The sequence below is a fragment of the Diospyros lotus genome, chromosome 6, assembly GCF_014633365.1.
Source record: "Diospyros lotus cultivar Yz01 chromosome 6, ASM1463336v1, whole genome shotgun sequence".
NCBI classification, from domain to species: domain Eukaryota; kingdom Viridiplantae; phylum Streptophyta; class Magnoliopsida; order Ericales; family Ebenaceae; genus Diospyros; species Diospyros lotus.
Genome location: NC_068343.1, coordinates 27,615,015 through 27,635,248, shown reverse-complemented (window position 1 = coordinate 27,635,248; position 20,234 = coordinate 27,615,015). Strand labels below are relative to the sequence as shown.

At 35.0% G+C, this 20,234-nt stretch overlaps 1 protein-coding gene across 3 annotated transcripts; it reads right to left on the bottom strand.

The window, feature by feature from the left end:
- Nucleotides 1-6,574: 6,574 nt before the first annotated feature.
- LOC127804953 (probable Histone-lysine N-methyltransferase ATXR5) lies at nucleotides 6,575-15,636 on the bottom strand. Of its 3 annotated transcripts, XR_008023774.1 has the most exons (7): nucleotides 15,077-15,634; nucleotides 14,893-14,973; nucleotides 9,556-9,785; nucleotides 9,338-9,438; nucleotides 9,026-9,238; nucleotides 7,879-8,789; nucleotides 6,575-7,792 (listed from the first exon to the last, which is right to left on the bottom strand). XR_008023774.1 is itself a non-coding variant. In XM_052342074.1 (6 exons), exons 1-6 carry the CDS (start codon nucleotides 15,408-15,410, stop codon nucleotides 8,630-8,632), a joined length of 1,116 nt encoding a protein of 371 aa, XP_052198034.1. In that variant the 5' UTR covers nucleotides 15,411-15,636; the 3' UTR covers nucleotides 6,576-8,629. The 3 variants fall into 3 exon arrangements, 2 of the variants coding, with proteins under 2 accessions (XP_052198034.1, XP_052198033.1); XM_052342074.1 differs by having other exon boundaries at nucleotides 6,576-8,789; nucleotides 9,556-9,782; nucleotides 15,077-15,636; XM_052342073.1 differs by having other exon boundaries at nucleotides 6,580-8,789.
- Between the last annotated feature and the right edge of the window lie 4,598 nt (nucleotides 15,637-20,234).

Here is a 20,234-nt window from a genome sequence, read left to right as displayed (position 1 = left end):
GCACCTACACTCCAGAGCTAGAGCAAGAGCGCACTAACCAACTCGAGGATGGAGAAGGAATGATTAATCTATTAGATTTTTATAGAGGAGAGGAAGAGTTTGGTGAAGAACTAAAATGGAGAAACATGTTAATATTATGAGGTAAGTGTTAACTAAGAGTGTTGATGGTAATGAATGAAAATGCACTAACATTTTTTAGACATGTATTAGAAGTGGGGAGAGAAATTGCATAATGGTCATTGACACCATGAATATGTCTGTAAGTTTGCAATTACTCGATTAAACCTTAAGGTACAACCACATTTAAAGCTATTTAAGTTACATGGGTGAATAAAAAAACTTTGCCAATTTCTAAGAAATGCCATGCTCCTCTTTAGTTAGGTGACTACAAGGATAAAATTTACTATGATGTGTTGCTTATGGATGTTTCCCATTTTCTTTTAGGTTTCCCTTAGATTTTTTAACAAAAGTGTATTACTGTTGTTACCAGAATACAACAATGAAAACTTGTTTGTATTGGAGAAGCTCAACAAGGAGTTGGCAGAGCCACGTGAGAGAACAAGGTCTTGTTAGAGGGAGTCACCCAAAGAGGGGGTACTATGGAAGGATGGCTCTAGAAAGAAAAGGTTCTTCGGGTGTGAGAAGCCTCGAAAAGATCTTTTGAAGGGTCTTCATTGGTCCCCAACTTTCCAATACAAGACAAAAGGTAGTCAGGAGGCACACAAGGGTATCTCTTGTGTGGGCCCTTCGATTCCTAAGTAAGACATTGTCATAGTGTTGAAGGATGCAGGTGTAGTGCAGATGGGTGAGCAGACAATGTTCCTCGAATAGGAGAAGGTCTTCAGAAGAATATGTGCCGAAGAATATGAGGGGTTTAGGAGCATTATATCCTTTGAGGGATTGGGACACATGGCACACATGCACGAGGGCACGTGGCACAACCCTTAAGGTAAGAGTGTGTGATGCCCCGCTCTCACTTATGGGTACCACTCGTGAATAATCATCCAAACTGCTCACATAACCGGTCATTTGTGAAAGACGGACTATGTTTCAACACGAAACGCCCTAGGTGAGAACTAAGCTTTCTCATTCCCTTCCCTTAACCCCATAATCGACTAGCAAATTGGGCTTTACGAATTCCACATTCGGCTAATTAATTCTCATTTAAATTATCCAAAATCCTCTTTAAATACTTTAATTCTTCTTCTTTTCCAAGAATTCCACCGGCCTCCATAAAATTCAAAATTCCAAACAACCCATTGATTTTCTCAATTTCAAGGAAAAACTCATAAATTTTAATTTTCCAAAATTCGCATTTATCTCCAAAAATGCCCGAAAAATCCATTTATTTTGAAAATTCCTCTGGGGCCCAAAATTAATCCAAAAATACCACAAAAATCTCAAATTTTCAGAAATATTTTAAAAAATTGGTCGACGGGGCCTGCTAGTGTGCCTCGGGGCTCGCATAGGGCCCAGCAATGCACTGGCAGCACGGGTTGGCCATGGGTTACCCTCGCCCACACACCCATGCGCTCAAGCGCCTGCTTGCCCCTGCGCCTGGCCTGCCTCCCTCGCGCGCTCGGGCGCACCTGCCGCCTGCACTGCCCCCTAGTGGCCCTGCTGCTACCAACTACTTCTTCACTTTTATTTTTTTCTTCTTTTTTTCTTTTTTTTTTCCCTTGGGCTTCTTAGCCCAAATTTTTCCAGAAAATAACTTTAGTAAATAATCATCAAAAATCACATTCCGAAAAAAATCATTTTATTCAACCCCTTTGGTGCTTCCAACAACACATACCAAATATGAGATTTACATCAAGACTTAGGCTTCAACATGCCATAAGCCATTATTTTCTTTTCAAAATAAAATCATATATCCCAACATGGAGTTTAAACATCATATACTAAATAGAGAATTCATCCAAGCTTAATACATCATAAATCATAACCAACAACACAAATATACATCAAAGCATATTGGATCTTCTAAGGTTTCAAGGTTGCAACCTTTCCAACCTCTTGGCATTAAAAACCCGACAAGGGGAGGATAAAAACCTCATGAGGCATAAAGCTCAGTAAGGGTGCAATGCATGTAAATATGAATATAAACATGATTATGTATGCTAAGTAAATGTAAATGAGGCTAGGCATTTTCATCCTCACAACTCACCAAGGTTTGAGGCATCAACCTACACCTCCCACAACACTAGTCCTCCATATAGTCATAGGTCCACTAGAACTCACATCATGCAAGTGTTAAACACTACATGCAAATGCTACATAAGAAGTTATAAACCATATTTACCAACTTGCAAGGCCACCTCCACATAGGATCATCCTTTACCTTTTGAGGCTTTAGAACTTAAAATGCTCATTCTAGCCTCCAATCCCCTTGCTTCCAACTCTCCCACTTATAGCAATCTAAAAAAAAAAAAAAAAGAATGAAGAGGCTAAGCCACCATCAAGAGAAACAAAAAGGATTTATATACTACTATAAGGAAGAATCCTTACCTTTCTTCCTTTCTTTCTTTCATTCCCCTTTCTTCTCTTTTCTTTTCTTCCATTTCCTCCTCAAGCTTATGGAAGACTTTTTCCAATATCTCCACTTTCTCTCTTAAATTTTCTTTCTTTCTTTGAGAGATTTTTCCTTGTCTTGATATCTCAAACTCAAGACTCAATCTTAACCCTTGATCTTTCTTTATGAGAATAAATCTTAACCCTTGAAAGAAACACAATCCATGCCACCTGTTCTCTTTAAATCTCAACCTTGGATCACTTTGCCTTAATCAAGACTTAATCTCAACCACTCAAAGAAAGCATAATCCATGTGCCTATCCAAGATTAAATCTCCTCTATGGATTTATTTTGGAAAATAAATCTCCACCATCCATCTCATCTCCCTTTATAAATATCTACACATTTGGCAATCCATGCCAATCTTGAAGAATCAACTATGGCATTTGGATCAAATCTCATTCCAAGACCAAATCTCAACCATTGGATCTTCTTGAATTTCCCATTTCTTTCTCATTTATTTTAATGAGACTATTTTCCATCATAAATGCCTAACAACCTTTCATTTTCTTTTTCATTTAAATAAATCCCACATTTTCACACATTAAATGGGAGACTAATTTCCATTTTCTTTTGAATTTCTTTATTTCTCCCATAATCATTCCTTCCAAAAATGCTAGAATGACTATTTCCCATTTTTTTTATTTAATTAAATCATTCATTTCTCTTGGACAAGAGTTTGCTAAGTGTCACTCTTAGACACCACCCTTGGCTTCCAAGTTTTAATCCAAGCCATCCATGTGACTCCACCACATTTATTCTCCATTTTAGGGAAAATGAATTTCTTCTCACATATAAATAAATTATAAGTAATTTTCCTCTTTAATAATTTAATTCCCTCATGGAATTATACTCCAAATTACCAAAATACCCTTAGAAATTAACAATTCCATCAATTCTACTTATCATCAAAGGCACATTTTCAGAAGTTTTCTATCAACCTTCCATATTTTCTAATACCAATAACACTAGGTGTTACAGAATGTCTCTAGGTCTAGCTTAGAAGGACCTTAGTGAAGACCCCTCACCCAGAAGGTCTCCTAGGGAGGCTAGCTCGAAGATAGGAAAATCGTATTATGCGAAACAACACGGGTTGAAGCAATGGGGGGCGTGTCTCCCAAAGGGCTTCGGAGGCTAGTGGGCTAAGCCTTCAAGGAAGCTAGTCCCTGAAGGGTCTTTGAAAGATTGCCTAGGTCTTCGAGGAACAAGGCCCCAAAGACCCTTCCAAGAGAAGATATTCTCTCAGGTTTAAACTGTCTTCTCTAGATGAACTTCCTCGGGAGCTCTCTGAAGGAGATCTTGTGGAGGGTATGTTATAACAATTACATTATAGGTGATAAAATACTTATGTCTTCAACTATAAGGAAAAAAACTAACATTGGTACCTACCAAACCTTTTTAGTAAAGGCACTAAGACCAAGACCAACCAAGCACCACCAATCCCTAGTAAGATGCATATCCATTATAGTTATGGACTCCATTTTGAGTTCCTTTGGATTGAGTTGGAGTTTTTATCTAGTATTAAGTTTTGTAGGAATTTTCTAATATCATGCCCCCAATGAGCTTCCTAGTAACCTACCACTTATGGTCCAACATACCATTGATTTAGTTCCAAGGTCTCAACTACCTAATTTTTCCCTCCAAAGGAGCAAATTGAATTAAACAGGAAAGTGGATGAACTTTTGACTAAGAGTTTTATCTGTCAGAGCCTAACCCTTGTATTATACTTGCTTACTTAACCTCGAAGAAAAATGGATATTGGAGAATGTGTATGCATTGTAAAACCATTCATAAAATCATCATCAAGTATAAGTTCTCCATTTCGAGGTTAGAGGATATGTTAGATACGTTAGTTCGTTTTCCAAGATTAACTTGTGTAGTAGGTTTCATCATATTCATATTTAGCCAAGAGATGAGTGGAAAATTGCCTTTAAGACTCAAGATGTACTTTTTATGCCCCTTGGGTTGTCCAATGCTTTTAGCACCATTATGAAAGGTATGACACAAGTGCTCAATCCTTTCATAAATATTTAGTAAGCTCTGAGATAAGCATCTGAGCCACCTCAAACAAGTTTTCCTAACTCTTTGGATAGTAAAATTGCATTTTAACCTTAAGAGGTGCTCATTTCTACAACTCTAGGTGCTTTTCTTAGGCATCATTATTTTTGCCTAGTGTAGCTATTGATCCTAAGAAAGTTAATGGCTTAAACTCAAGATAATGTTTAACATTCGTAGTTTCTATGGCATGACTACTTTTCATAGGATATTTATAAATGGATTTAGTACTATCATGGCTCCTATCACAATTGTATGAGGAAAAGAGACTTTATGTGGCCTAGTTTTGCAACTAGAGTCTTTATGGAAATCAAAGAAAAGATGGCCATAACACTTGGTTCAAGGCATCTTGATTTTAGTAATGTTTTTGAGGTTTCTTGTGATGCATTTAACATTAGTATTGGGGGCATTCTTAGTCAAGAGGGTAGATTAATAACATTCTTTGGTAAGAAACTCATGAGACTAAATAGAAATATTCCATATATGGTAAAGAGTTTTATGTTATGTAGTCTGTTCACATTGAAGGTACTATCTGTTGTCACAAGAGTTTTGTCTAATATTGTCATCATCACAGACTAAGATATTTGCAATTTCAAAAAAACTTGAATTTTAGACATGCTAGGTTTGTCGAATTCCATGATGAGTACACTTTTGACCTTAGGCATTCTTTTATACTCGAAGTAGTTAATGCTCTTAGCGGGTAGTTAGTCTTCTTTAGGTGATGAGCACAAAGGTTATTTGTTTTGATAAATTGAATGACATTTACCCTACTTACCCTAGTTTTAGCCTTATTTACCTCGAGGTTAGTAAAGGTAAGCACCGTCTCTTTGTTAATTTTGTCATTTATGATGGCTGTCTCTTTAATGAAACTAAGTTATGCATCCCACAAACTTCATTTAGAGACTTCCTAATTTGGGAAATGCATGTAAGTGGATTAGCAAGCTATTTTGGGAAGGATAAAACCATTGCACTTGTTGAGGATAGGTTTGTATAGCCATCTTTAAAGAGGGATGTCTATAGGATTGTTTCACAATGCCACACCTATCAACTGTTTAAGGCTACGAAAAACAACATTGGTATGTACACTCATTTTCCTATGCCACATACGCTAGAAAGATGTACGGATTTTGTTCTAAGATTGCCTAAGACTATTTGAGGACATGACTTAATTTTGGTAATAGTGGATAGGTTTTCTAAGATGGCATTTAATGAGACAACCGATATTTCACGTGTTGTTATTCTTTTGAGAGATCATTAATTTATCTAGTTTGCCTTATTCCATTATGCCTAATAAATATGTCAAGTCTATTAGTTAGTTTTGGAAGATGAAATTGTTTGGGACAAGTTTGAAGTTCACCTTTTCTTTCCACCCCAAACCGATGGAGAAATTAAAGTTGTTAATTGCAATTTGGGAGACTTACTTCAATGCCTTGTAGGATAGAATCTTGGTAATTAAGACTTGGCTTGGTTTTGACAATTCTTGAATTTGCCTACAATAACTCTATTCATAAGTTCACTAGTAAGAATCCTTGAGATTCTTCATGCCTACTCCTCTCGCACCTTATATTGAAAATTTCAAAGCATGTTGAAAATTTTGCCCAACTCATCCATGACTTACATTGTGAGATTAGACAAAAGATTACAATGAGAAATGCCAACTATAAACTTGTTGATTGTCATTTTAGGGCTAGGGCATTTAAAGAAGGTGATTATGTTATGGTTCGTATTTGACTTGAATACTTTGCTAAACATTTCTTCAAAAAGTTACATACTTGAGCTAGTGTCCCATTTCCTATCATTCAAAAACATGAGACCTAATGCTTACTTACTTTACTTGCTTGATAATATGAGTATTAATTTTGTTTTCAATATGGAAGACTTATCAACTTATCAAGGCACATTGAGCCTCTTCTTTTGCCTACCATTTTTCTTGCAAGTCACAAGTTCTTTGTGCGACGCACCTACGTAACAAAAGGAAGTGATTGATGTTGTGCTTGATGATGAGATTTTGGCAACTTCTCATAGTGGTTATCAAAGATTCCGCATCAAATGGAAAGATCGACCAAATTTTGATAATATACTTGGATTACGAAAAGGGATTTTTGAGTCATGAATCACAAGCCCTCGGAGTGGTACTTGTAGTGCAACTTGTTGGAGTAGAGTTCTTTTCAACTAAGGGAGAATGATGAAAATTGTAAGAGCAAATATTTTGGAAAACAATCAATTAGGTGTAGAAATAAGAACTAGTATTGTTTTATCATTTTTTTATTTTTTTATTTTTAATTTGTTTTCTAACTTTTTTTTTTTCATTTCTTTTGTTACCTTTTTATTTCCTTTAGTTAGTGCAATCTTTATTAGATTGGATTGAAAAATCCTAGTTAGGGTACACTTTTATCTATTAGTTCCCTATAAATAGTCATTTTAGGTTGTAACTGAAAGTAGCTCTGATTATTGAAATTAATTATTGATATTGATTTGAGTAATCGACTTACTGTTTGTGTTTTTATTCCTCCCTATATATAAGCATCTTGGGCAATTGAGCTATGTATAACAGAAACATTTACCTTGTTAGAACTCAAAACTAATGCACCAAAATACATAATGTATTTTCCCATTGTTGCAGAAGTCCAAGTCCAAGTCATGCTGCTTAGCATATATAATGTACTTGGGTAAACTTGGGCACATGACATTGAAAACACTCTATGAGCATTAGACACCATGATTAACACATTACGACGCATCATGGGACATGTTGCAGCAGCCAGTCAAATGGTACATGAGAACTGCGCAGTGTGTGGGGAACCCAACCTGCTGCATCTTCCACAGCATGGCTCAAAATTCTAAACCTATACTCCAAACACTAACTAGAAGAGAGGCATCGGAGCAGCTGTGAGGGCTCTATAACAGAAAGGCTCCTATGTCAAAATACCAGAGAACCGGAACATTTACAGCAAGACAAAAAACCAACAGCAGCACTACCACAGCTTTGTTCCTATCCTATGGATCTAGAACTGATGACTACAGACACTTAACTACATCACTACTACATATATCATGTCTTCACACGCAAATGGCATCACGAACAATAATTTCATAATTGAAGTAAGAAGCTAAATCAAGTAAGCTGGGGAGGATGAATCTCTGAATTCTCCACAAGCGGGGGGCACTGACAAGATTGCAAGAAAGAAAATCTTCAAAAACTCTTATATGCACAAACTACATAAAAAAAAATATAAGAGAGAACGAATTCACCTTCCAAGCGAGCTTCTCTCACATCGTCATTGTCCAACATGAAAAGAAGCGATGTTGACGCTGACGCATTCTGGAAAATTCCCTGCAGCCCGCCCACACTCCTTTCCGATTCCATAGACATAGGCATGAATGTATTGATCCAATAAAAAGGGCCATTAGGTATAGAACCTTTAGTACATATCGGATGGTATAGACATAGGTATAAGTAATTTCCTATTCTATAGACATGGAGGGAAAGCTCAACAGACTCAGTTATCTGGGACCTAAAGAAATGCACCCATTAGGAAAAAAATAAAAACTATTAAGATGTAAGATGGTGCCATACAGCATAAAAAAAAAAAAGAATGAGAAACAAATGTTGAAGGAAAAAGTCCTCCAATAGTTCAACATGCTAGTCTTGAGACAATGAAAGGCAATATATGAAATTGCTGTGGTTTCATTGAAACTGCGGTAAATGAACACAATGTCATGGAAACCAAACATGTAGACCTTCATGTGCTAAATTACCAAAAATATCCCCTTCCCCACTCTATTTCTCTCAAATCACATGCACTACATGATTACTTACAGTTGATGGACCGAGCATAAAGAAAAAATGAGGGAAAAATTGAGGAGACTAAGAAGCAACAATTTGTAAGCTGTGAAAATGAAGTAAAAATAAATAAATAGTATTAGCAAGAGGATTGATCAGAATCTGGGGTTAATGGGGTATTCTGCAGACTTGTTAGACATAAATATCTGAGAGGATCTTTTAGACAAAATAATGGGTGGGGTATTCATGCTCATATCCATTATAATCATAATATAGCCTCTCCCCCTTGGCAATATCACGCGTAGCAACCAAAAGGACCCGGCATTCACCATTTACACTGTACCTCACGCATTTAAGGTTCTGCTTCTTCCTACCCTCCCTGCACAAAATTGGACAGGTTTCAAGAACAATGGGCTTAAATATTTTTAATTCTTAATCTTAATGCAAACAAACAAACAATTTTCTGGCATGGCTTCAATAGAAGTCAAAGCTTAATGATGTGAAGAACAGATATGCCAGAGACAATGAGATGGATAAAATAACCGTGAAAGAAAAGCCAGGGAAGTAGTTTTCAAGTCTAGAAAAAGGACAGGATGAGACAGGACACAATCTTACGGAGTATGGTTGTTAATGCCACTAATAAAGCGAGCAATGTTTCCACGTTTATCCGGACAGATAACAAGGCTGTTAGATGGGTCCTTTGCTAGAAGAAGGGTCATCATACTATCGCAATCGTCATGTTCCCGATTCTTAATGTAATCAACATCACCAGTATATTCTGTAATTAGAGTCATATCCTTTATAGGGCCATCAGCCTCAACGGTAAAACTGCATTATAAACAAATAACAAGAATAGATTCAATCTGCTTTAACAAATATAGTTGCCAGCAAACAAGATTAAATAAATAAAACAGAACTGAAAGGTACCCTTCACATGAATCAAAAACTACAATAAGGGGAGGGCATTCGCCTCTTTTGTACATAGCTCTACACTGCTCCAAAGTTTCAGTATCTTCTTTGGGGAGAACCTAATGGAAAACCACGATTCATTGCCAACACCAAACAGAGAAAATTGCCAATTGTAACCTGGAATAAAATATTTTGGGGAGGTTAATTAGAAGGGAACAAATAGTTTCAGGTCAAACCTGCATGCCACCATTTTCAAACTTCGCTTGATTGGCAGATCTAGGAGCCATATCAGGCATATAAGTGAGTTCATCACTAAATTCCATGAACAATGTCGTCAAAGCTGAAGCAAGGGAACCCATTTGTTCCAGTCTTCGGGCAGCATCTCCTGTTGGAGTAAATGGTAATAGCCTCCTCCTCCTCTTGTGCAAAACCAACATCCTGGAACGTCTCCGACGTTTTCTAGCTTCTAAAAGTCAACCCAGATAAAAAAAAAAAAAAAACGAAAAGAAAAGAGAATAGAAAGGCATCATTCCACAATCTCTTTATAGAGAACATGTAAACAAAAACACTAAAGTTCTAGGAGTCTTCAATTAGCTGCTCATTCCTTGAAAAAATTGTGTATTTAAACACAGAAAAATTGTAGGCAAAGCACATCTAAAAACTGGAAAATCATGTGATACACAACCTAAATATATAACATTTACATTGGTGTTCAGATATATGGTGCAACCTGCACAAAGAATGCACACATGTTAATGGTATAAAGGTTACATATAGATAAAAAGAGAACAAATCAAAGAATAGTATATATGGATCCAACAAACAAACAAGAAACAACAAAATGCAGAGAATTTAATATGGTGATAGGCCAGCTTCATGAAAAACACCCAACTTCTATTGAAAATTCTCCTATTTTGCTCTCCAAAGAAACCAAACAATAAATCCAATTGAGTTATTTACTACATTGTATTTAATACATGTCATTTAGATTACATAATTCAGCAAACTCACGCACCAAACTATGCATGAGCATGGGAATACTTAGTAATTAACAAAAACTGAGACTATTTATCCCAAACATCTATATGTTGCAAAAGAGAGGGACTGGCGGACCACCCAACAGCCTAACCCATAGAAAAACTAAACCAAGATTTGTTTGAAGTGACCCTCCATATCAAATAGCACCTCACTGCATGATGCTAAATAGGCCCAAACTGAAAAGACCTTTGAAATTTAACTTCCAAACGAAGACATAGAAGGCCTCTATGTCCTGATAGAAAATCCAACTTATAAATAAAATATTTTTCATCAAAAAGAAAAAGCCTCAAAAGGCAATCAACTACATCAATCGAAAAGTGGTAGTGGATATGGTGCAAAAGGGCATGTTACAAACAAGAAATTTGATGGTAAAGTTTGGGGTTGCACAGAATCGTGGTGTGATAAATATCATTTGAAGTGAAGAAATGCAATGTGTAGAAATAAACTGAGTAGAAGAGAATTCAAAGACTAGAAAGCATGCTTGTAGGAAGATTCATTTAGACTAGAAGAGTATTTCATAGATTGTTTAATTAAAATTACAAAGCCTTGAGTTTAGAATGATTTGGAGGTTAAGCAGCTAGTGGGAGAAAAATTAAAAAGTGAAATCAAGAGCCTCAGGAAATGAGAATACCAGAAAGGACTGTAATGGTTCCTGGAATTTTCACTATGCTAGTAAGATCTATATCCAATATGGTGTTTTCTGTTTCCTTTTTTTGGTAATATATGATGTTTTCTGGTCAACTATTTTGCTAAATGAGATTTTTGAAAAGTAAAAGATGCATACGATGAAGGGAAAACTTATACCTATACAAAAGATAAGTGTAAATCAAAACTACACGAACTATTTAACCATGGCATTTTATAATTCAAATTACAGAAACTTTAAGAGAACTGATTGAGTGGAGATACAAAGACTACAATGTGATGGGTATGAAATGATTAAGTGCAGAAATTATTTATTCAAAAATGAATTAAATAAAAAGTTAAAAAGTCTAAGAGGTAGAAAAGGACCTGCAAATTTTCCAAAAAAATAGAAATTTCTGCAAAGATGTCATAGTAGACGTATAAATGGGCCTAAAAAATGTAAGCCAACTTCATCTTGCTTAAAAAAAGGACATCCTTGGTGCACAAGGCCATTACTCCTGCTTTGCAAAGAGATTCTTTCCACAATTTGAACCTGTGACCTTCCAGTCACAAAAGGATCCACTTATGTTGCACCATATTTATAAGAAAACTTACAAAGGAACAACATTCATTGTGCTTAACTGAAAAATGACAATAATGTAGGGAACTTATTCATGAATATAGGAAAAAGTTGAAGATTGTAAAGGGTTGTACCCAGAGAGAGAGAGAGAAGAATTGACATGATAAATAAGACTATGCCACTATAATCAAAGAGGGATTACACAACTAGATAAATAATTTTGTCTGTCAGAGAAATGCTATCTAATAGCAGTAAAAGTTTTATGTAATGTCAGAATTGCCAAATTGTGAAACTGTTGTGCTTAAAGGCCAAACTTCCCTTGGAAAATACCAGTTACATATGGATTCAGAACCGTTCATAAGTTGTTTTCAGTTTTATGCAATTTTTTAATGTAATTATTCACCAAGAATTTATTTTGGTATGTTAACTGTAACAGGAAAAAATTTGTTACGAGCTGTGATATATTATAGAGGGCCAAATCATTCTCCAAATCCCAGTTCTTTGCCCTTCTCTACATGAGTACTCATTAAAAATGCAGCAAGGTATATTGCATGTCAACGGGCAAAAAATGGAAATATTAAATAAACAATGGAAACACAATTTATCCATTACACAATTTGAAATCTAAATTAAAAGATTGACTGCTGCTTCCTACTTATTATCTATCGGCAGATCATCATATACAAAATTGAATCCACCGTGTGCTTCATCCATGTCAACCATATCTGTGACATGAAAGGCCATGATTGGTGTCTTAAAGGACTTTGCCAATGGTGTTTACAAATAGAAAGATCACTAGACACCAAGCTCAGATGGTCTCTGAGATTGAAGAGAGGGAGAGAGAAGAAAACAACTTCTTGGGGAAGGTGATACCATGCATGTTCTCATTAATTACTATATCAATATCTGAACTATTATACAGGAGAGAACTTTATCATCATTACATCTTCAGTACATGTCACCTATGACCATTCTAAGCATCAGGCTGGCAGTGAAGTTTTAACATATGAATTGTATACTCTATACCATGGTAGCTGACTAGCAACTGATCTAAAGGCTTATTCTTTTAGATGGATAGTTGACCAAGAATCAGACATTCTTAAAGATGAAGGCCTATTAATAAACATCTAGAAAATGTGCCCTTTGGGTGCTACGAACCTTATATTGCCTGAAGCGATAGGAGCTATAAGAGCACTCGCCTGATTGAACGAGTGTTAAATTACAAAAATAAAAAATAAAAAATAAAAGAAATAATAATATATTTAAAATGAAAAGGATAATTAGACATTATAATATATAACATTAACAAAAAGTATAAGTTATATAATAAATGTTCAATATTTATATAAAAAGTAAGCAATGTTAAAAACTTATAGGAAAGAAAAAAAACATACAACATAACATATAATATTAACACAAAAATATAAGTTAGATTATAACTAATATAACGTTTTATAACATAAAACATTCACACACACAATATTTTATATAAAGGTATAAGTTACACTGTTATAAGCTTACAGTTATGGCAAACATATATAAGTTTGCACCAATAAAAGGGAGAGTGAAGTGCTGAACAGTGCAAGCAAATATTGAATTATCACTACAATAATCTAAACTTAAGAGTTATATTAGAGCAGGGATGGCCACTAGGGGGTTTCCTATCACAGGTGAGCCTACTGGTGTTGAGCAGCAACCGGAAGGATCAGCGACAGGCTGTCATGCTTCAAGGGTTCCTGGCTCATGATGGCTTGGTCATCTGACCTCGGATGACTGCTCTTGAAGTTGCCTCCCTCAGATCTATGGTATGAGGTCAATTCAAGCTATCCTAAACCACAAAAAAATGAGGAACTCAAACTGTGCGTTATGATAGGTTAAGTGAACAATGTTGGAGCCAGGTGTGTTTTTTTTTTTTTTTTTCTTTTGATTTTTCATTTTACTCTTCTAGTACACTGAGAGACCTTTCCCATACCTTCTGAAGACAACCCTTCATTTTTCATCAATTTTTCTTTTGATTTTGATTCGTTACAGCCTAGGCAAGTGCTTGCGGAGCTCAATGCCTCATCAAAGGCGCTCGTCTAGGCAGCACCTGAGTGAGGGAGCCTTTCCTAGCAGTAGGCAAGGCACTTCCCCAGCGCCTTATGCCACCTGATCACCTAGGAGAGCACTAGGCTAGCCAGGTGTTCACCTTTGTCTACACTGAGAAAATGAATGCCATCTGGCAAAACAACTAAATGTTAGATGGACTATACCATGTTCGGTCAGCATTAATTAGATTCCTAATGATACAGGATTTAAAACCAGTACCAGATGAGTAAGACCCAGACCAAGATTAGGTCAACTGGATTCCTTATTAATAACTAGTTTCTATTCTCAACAATGCCATTACCAAAGGCAATCTCTCTCTCTCTCTCTCATCATAATGGCCATTTCACATCCAAAATGCGTGCATCCTCTGAAGTTAATGATAGAATTCATGTAACATCAAGAACTATGTTAACTGCTTTTCCAAAATGAACATATAGTCCAAATAACAATCTCAAACACGATCGTCCCCGAGTATTTTTCCTATCTGAAAACTATATAATACAATTAATGTTTTAAACACATGTAGGACTCAGAAAAACAAACCCTCAAGGATCCTGAGAAGCTTAGCTTAAAATATCAATCTCTGTCCTAGACAAAATGAGATGTGTTTCCAACACATTCTAGGCAAAGTTATGCTGTAATCTGTTGCTGCAATTGTATTAGTTTCAAGCTTAATAACCATAACAGGATTCATGAAATTTGACAACGAATGAAAAGTAGTTTATAACTTATAGTTGTTCATAACAACTTTCATTAATATAAAACTATTCTTGGAACTAAGACTTGTTGAGAAAAATCAAATTACAAATATGTGCCGTGTTTTATGCATAACCAAACCATTTTTACAAACATTCAAATGGGGAAAAATTAAAAATAAGGAACAGAGATTAGACCCTTCCAAATTAAATGTCATTTCAAAGATAATTGCAACTGTGACAAAGGTGGATACAATAGAAGAAGTTTGAAGGAAATGAAGGATGACTAAACAAAAAAACTTGTTGGAAAACTCTTATGCATTACATTGGATATAATGACATCTATATAGAGATGATTGGAGAGTTAACATTCATGTAGCTACTTAAAAAAAACATTCATGTAGCCAGTAGGCTATGTAGTTCCTGCCACTTAGTGGGATTAAGGCTTGGGATGATATAAAAGTTAATTGCACCAAGCAGAGAAATAAGCCTAGTGTAGAAGTGATCAAATGAGTTGTAAAATGTCATAATTGTGATTTAGCAATCACCTTGAGAGGAGGCACATTTTTCAGCGGAATCAGCGCACTTTTGAATCCGGAAGAAATCAACAATTTTCTTCTGGGGAAAACCTGGGGAAAGAGAAAACACGCATTGTCTCCAACATCACTCGATAAAAACTCGTTCACAAACACATGCATAGAGACACAAAGGATAGAAAACGGGAATTGGTACGTTTGATAGGGGGTTGGTCAGAGCAGGTAGGGCAAGACCATGGACCAATGGGGACGCGGACGACGATTGGGCGGAGACAGCGCATGTGGTATCCCTTATCGCAGCGGTCGCAGAGGAGAAGCTCCTCGGCGCGTTCGCCGGAGCCGCATTGCTCGCAGACGAGGTCGCAGTAATCGTCCTCATCGGATAGGACGGCGGGCTTGGCCCTCCTCATCACATCCTCCATCGACCTGTACTTCCGACGCGGCGGCGAGTGGTTGCGCGTAGCCTCCTCCCGCCGGAGCGGAAAGATCCTCTGCGCCGGCCGGCCCGCCGGCGAGCTGGACGGTGCCATTTAGTTTGCGGGGGTAAAATGGTAATTGAAGGAGTTGTAGAAGGGTCGATTGGGATTTAAAATGGAAAAGGAAAAGGAAAACTTGTAGTAGCCTGCTCTTCAATTGCAAAAAAGAGAGTGGAAGGAAGGAAGAAGCAAAGAAGTGGTCGCGGGGAACCTGTAGAGCCTGGGGCGGGTGACCATGTAAGCATGACGTGGCGAGAGATTATTGGAGTGGGGCAACAGTCCGTTGCACGGAATGCTAGGCTAAGGCCGCACCTAGCAGAGCTGCGTATCTTTAGGCCTTAATAGCCGTTCGGATCCGAAGCAGCACACCAACGGAACCCATCGCCAAGCCAAAAGGCCAGGTCAACACCGTACTGTGCCGTTGACATTTCTATTGTTACTTTCCTTATATTTCGACGTTAATACGCCTTAATTTGATATTACCCCCACTAAAATTTTTAAACGTCAAAAAAATTCAAAATTCAAATTTAAAATTAGTGAGGGTTGTGGTCACTCTAAGATCAGAGCTTTCCTCTTTTTTTATTTTTTTTAATAACAAGATAGACATATTTCACATTTTAAAAAATAAGAGACATTTTTATAATTTTATAACTCTAACTATACTTTCTTCTTTATTGATGTTTCATAAATGTTTAAAAATTTTAATATATCAAAAATAGTCTTACATTTTTCCCCTCTTATTTTTTCTCCTCCTATGGTGAATTAGCCCGAATCTAATTGTTTGTTAGTTTATCTTTTCAATTCAATAATGGTCTAGCCATTGCTTAACTAGAGAAAAAGATCAATAAATTTTCGGATTCGAACTAGATTTAAGAAATGGTGGATAAAGGATTGGGAGAGAAATATGATGGTATTTTTATTATATTAACAATTTTAACAACGATAAGAAAAAAAGTAGCTAAAATTGTAAAAGTCACGAGAGATCATTATCATTTCTAAAATGCTAGGTGTGTTTGTCTTTTTACCAAATCTCATGAATGTTGAGTGTAATTTATTTTTTTTGTAAAAAGATAGAGTTCTCGTTAAGAAAGATCAAAACCAACTAGTGAAACAATCTAAAAGAGAAATTGATCATTTCACATGGCCTAACTAGATAGTTATGCCCCCAGCTCAGTAGAAAAATGACATACACGATTCTAATCATGACAAATTTGTCGAATAACAAATCTCTAACAAACTATCTAACAAATCAAAAATAGATTGAATATAATAACGACCATATGAAGCCAAGAAGTGAGATCAGTTAAGTAAGGACAAAACCACAAAGGTAGAATCCCTTTCCACATGTAAGTTTACCAACACCTCTTTCAACTATCAGATGTAAACCTTCTAGAAAAGTCCATCCCTCAATGTAAGCAACATCATTAACATAATTCACCAAACACGATAATGTAGCAACAAGCTTGCCATAATGGTTACATATCGTTGCCCCTACAGCTACTACCTGTTTGTGGAATGCACTATCCCATCTACGTTTAGTTTAAAATAAGACCATGGAGGTGATTGTCATTCTTGATCCTTTGATGCCATCATTGTAGTGTCAAACAATCTATCCCAAGTAGCCACAAAGCCTACAATATTTTACTTAGCAAACACACCACTAACAAGTCAAGTGTCAAATATGCGGGGAGTAATTGATTCTTATCATACCAAATGCTAACACATTACCATATAAAGAATCACCTGATTTGTTGACAGTGTGGAAACCAAATAGCTTAAGAAATCTGTGAAAGATGTTGAAACCAATGCAAGTACAAACATATCATTACCACATTTTGCACAAGTGCTCAATCACTACACAATCATGGAATAAATATAGCAACGTTTTAGGGTTGGCACATCACAAGCCGTACAAAATATTCGAAATTGCAATGCATAACACTAAATTTGTCCGTGTTGGAAAAGCATTCAATACAAATTTCCACATAAAAATTTTAAGTTGCGTTATCTTTACTGTTTTCAAGTCATTTTTAGTTTTCAATTTTCTAAAATAATGAAAACGCGTTCTCTTTATTGTTTTTAAAAATGTATTTTTGAAAACAAAAAAAAAATTGTAAAGAAAACTCAAAATAACAAAAAATTATTTTAAGTGTTTTCATAAAAAACAAACTCAAAACTCAAAACACATTTATTTATTCATATTTTATTATTGTAATGGAAAAAAATATTATAAAATATGTTAACTTTAAAATGTATATATATTTTTAATAATATATTAACATTAAATATTTTTAATTTATTGAAAAATCAAATTTATTGAATAAAATATAATTAAAAAATTATTTTCAAAATTTCAAAGAGAACACATTTTTTAATTTTCTATTTTGAGGATAGTTTTTCAAAATGACAAAAAAAAAACGCGTTTTTAATTTTCTAAAAACAAACTACTAAAATAGAAAATTGAAAATGAATTCAAAACTCAAAACTGAAAATTAAAAAGTAAAGAGAACGAAGTTTTAATTTTTGAGGAAAGCTTAAGATGCCAAATCCACTTCAAAAATCGTACCATAGACCTCGAGTCACTATTACATGACTATTGATCAATTTGGATATTTATGTCTTCAAAAATCTTGGTGTGCTAACATCAATTTGAGGTGTGTTAATATCACCACCTTTTTCTTGATTATAACTTTTTTCATTCTAAATTCAAAAATTGAATGTTTTCATACAAAGTTTTTATAAAACTTTCACTTCTTAGTTATAATTTTGATCTTTTTAATATCTAGGTTATGTTTTCCATTAAAAAACAACAACTAAAACTTAAATATGTTGTTTGATACAAAAAATTCTATTTTCAAAGTTTTGAAAACAAAAATTGAGCATCGAAGTTGGTATAAATTATATTTTATTTTATATAGTGAATGAATAAATTTAATTATTTAATTGATATTGCCAAAGAACTCTTGATCAACATAAACATTTTTTTTTTATCTTTTATCTTCCTTCATCGTTCTTCTTCCTATCATCCACTCCATTATCTCTTGCTGACTCCCAAATAGAATTTTGGAGTAGGTAGCACTCCCATACTTAACACAAATGATCTTGAGAATGAAAAATGCTCTTTTTTGGTCCCCAAACCTTGACTAGCTCTTTTGCCTCATCCTCTTTCCAAATGAACCATAAATTTTATGTTGAGAAACTTTAATTGGCTTTGGCCTTACTTAGATTAAATATATGGTGTCTAAAAGAAGGATGTATGCAAAGGAGCAAGAGGAAAAATTCTACTATTTATAAGGCTCTAAAAGAATGAAAATGCTTTAACAAACACAATATATATATATATATATAGAGAGAGAGAGAGAGAGAAGGGTTTCATACTAAAAGGATCTTGAACTTTTGATGTTTTCTTAAGGAGATTCTTTATTTGTCTAGATAAAGAAGAGTTGAAAAACCTATGGTAAGCTAGGATATTATTCCCTAGATTGATATAATCTGACTCTAAAATGAGAAGTTTCATTCAAAGGAAAAGACTAAAGAAACTCCAAATATAATCTAAGTATCACCAAAAAGGAAAGGGAAGTCAACAAAAGTATGGTCAATCATGGCGAATTCTCTAGATTGAAACTTCATTTAAAGCAAAGAAAGTGGTGGTAGTCATGGATCATGGGGTAGAGAGAGAGAGAGAGAGAGCTAATATCAAAGCCCTTGGCCGACATCCCATAACCTAGCTACAAAAACTTGTAAGAGAAAATCGAACTTCTATTTTTAGGTCCATTTTTCATTTTACAATATATGTCATGAGTTCCATGAATAGACCTAACATGTTGTGGAAGTGTCTTAGATATGTCCAAGGTCCTTTTTGTATCCTTGAATCAACCAAGGATCAATTATTTCATCATTAATGTAAATTGTCAAAAGTTTACATACAACAATTGAAAGTTTTTAAAAACTTTCAACAAATAGTTAATAGTGTAATCCCATCTATCAACAGTTTATTGACGATTAAATTAGTTTTTCTTATTACTTGCAAACGGTAGACAATCAACGAAATGTTGTTAATAATTAATGATAACTTCCACAAGCACTTTTAGCTTGAGGTCTTAGACCGTTATCTATTGCTTAGGCAATGAAATCTAGGAGTCACTAAGACATTGAGTCGAATTAGCAGTAGGGGGACTCAAGAATCACATAACTAGTTGTAGTTGGTACAATGCAAACTTGCAAAATGGATTATTTAGGGCCTTCAATGGTTAAATTAGATAGGGTTCTAAGAAAAAGGTATATTAAGCAAAGAAAAAGGAAGAAAATTAAGGAAGTATCAAAGTTGTTGTACTAGTTAGTGCCATGAATATTAGTGGGTGTTGAGAAATTTGTATTTTGATTTATGGAGAAAATAATATTTGAAAAATATATTTTTAGTAAATTTTGTTTATTGATGATTTTCAAAATATTTTATAAATTCTTTTAATTTGGAGAACTTCATGCCCATATACTTATATCTTTCAAAATAGTCAAGTTTGGTTTCTATTAATCGAGCATGATATGAAGCTTGTGAAAAGATTTTCTAAAAATCGGCTATGAAAAAGCCTTTTAATTATATACTCATATTAGTCGAGTATATATATAAAGCTTTTGACAATATTTTTCAATCTAAGTATTCTTTTGATTCAATTGAGTATTACTTTAAAAATAATCGAGTATTGAAAGTGATTTAATCGACTATCATAAAAACTTACTCGAATATGTTCATACAAAAGCTATGTTTCATAAAGCTAAATCGAGTGTGGTATTTTGTATAATCGAGTATTGATTGTTCACACTCTAGTAAGGTTTTTGAGAAAATCCAGTATTGTAACACCCCATCTCGCCGGGCGTGTC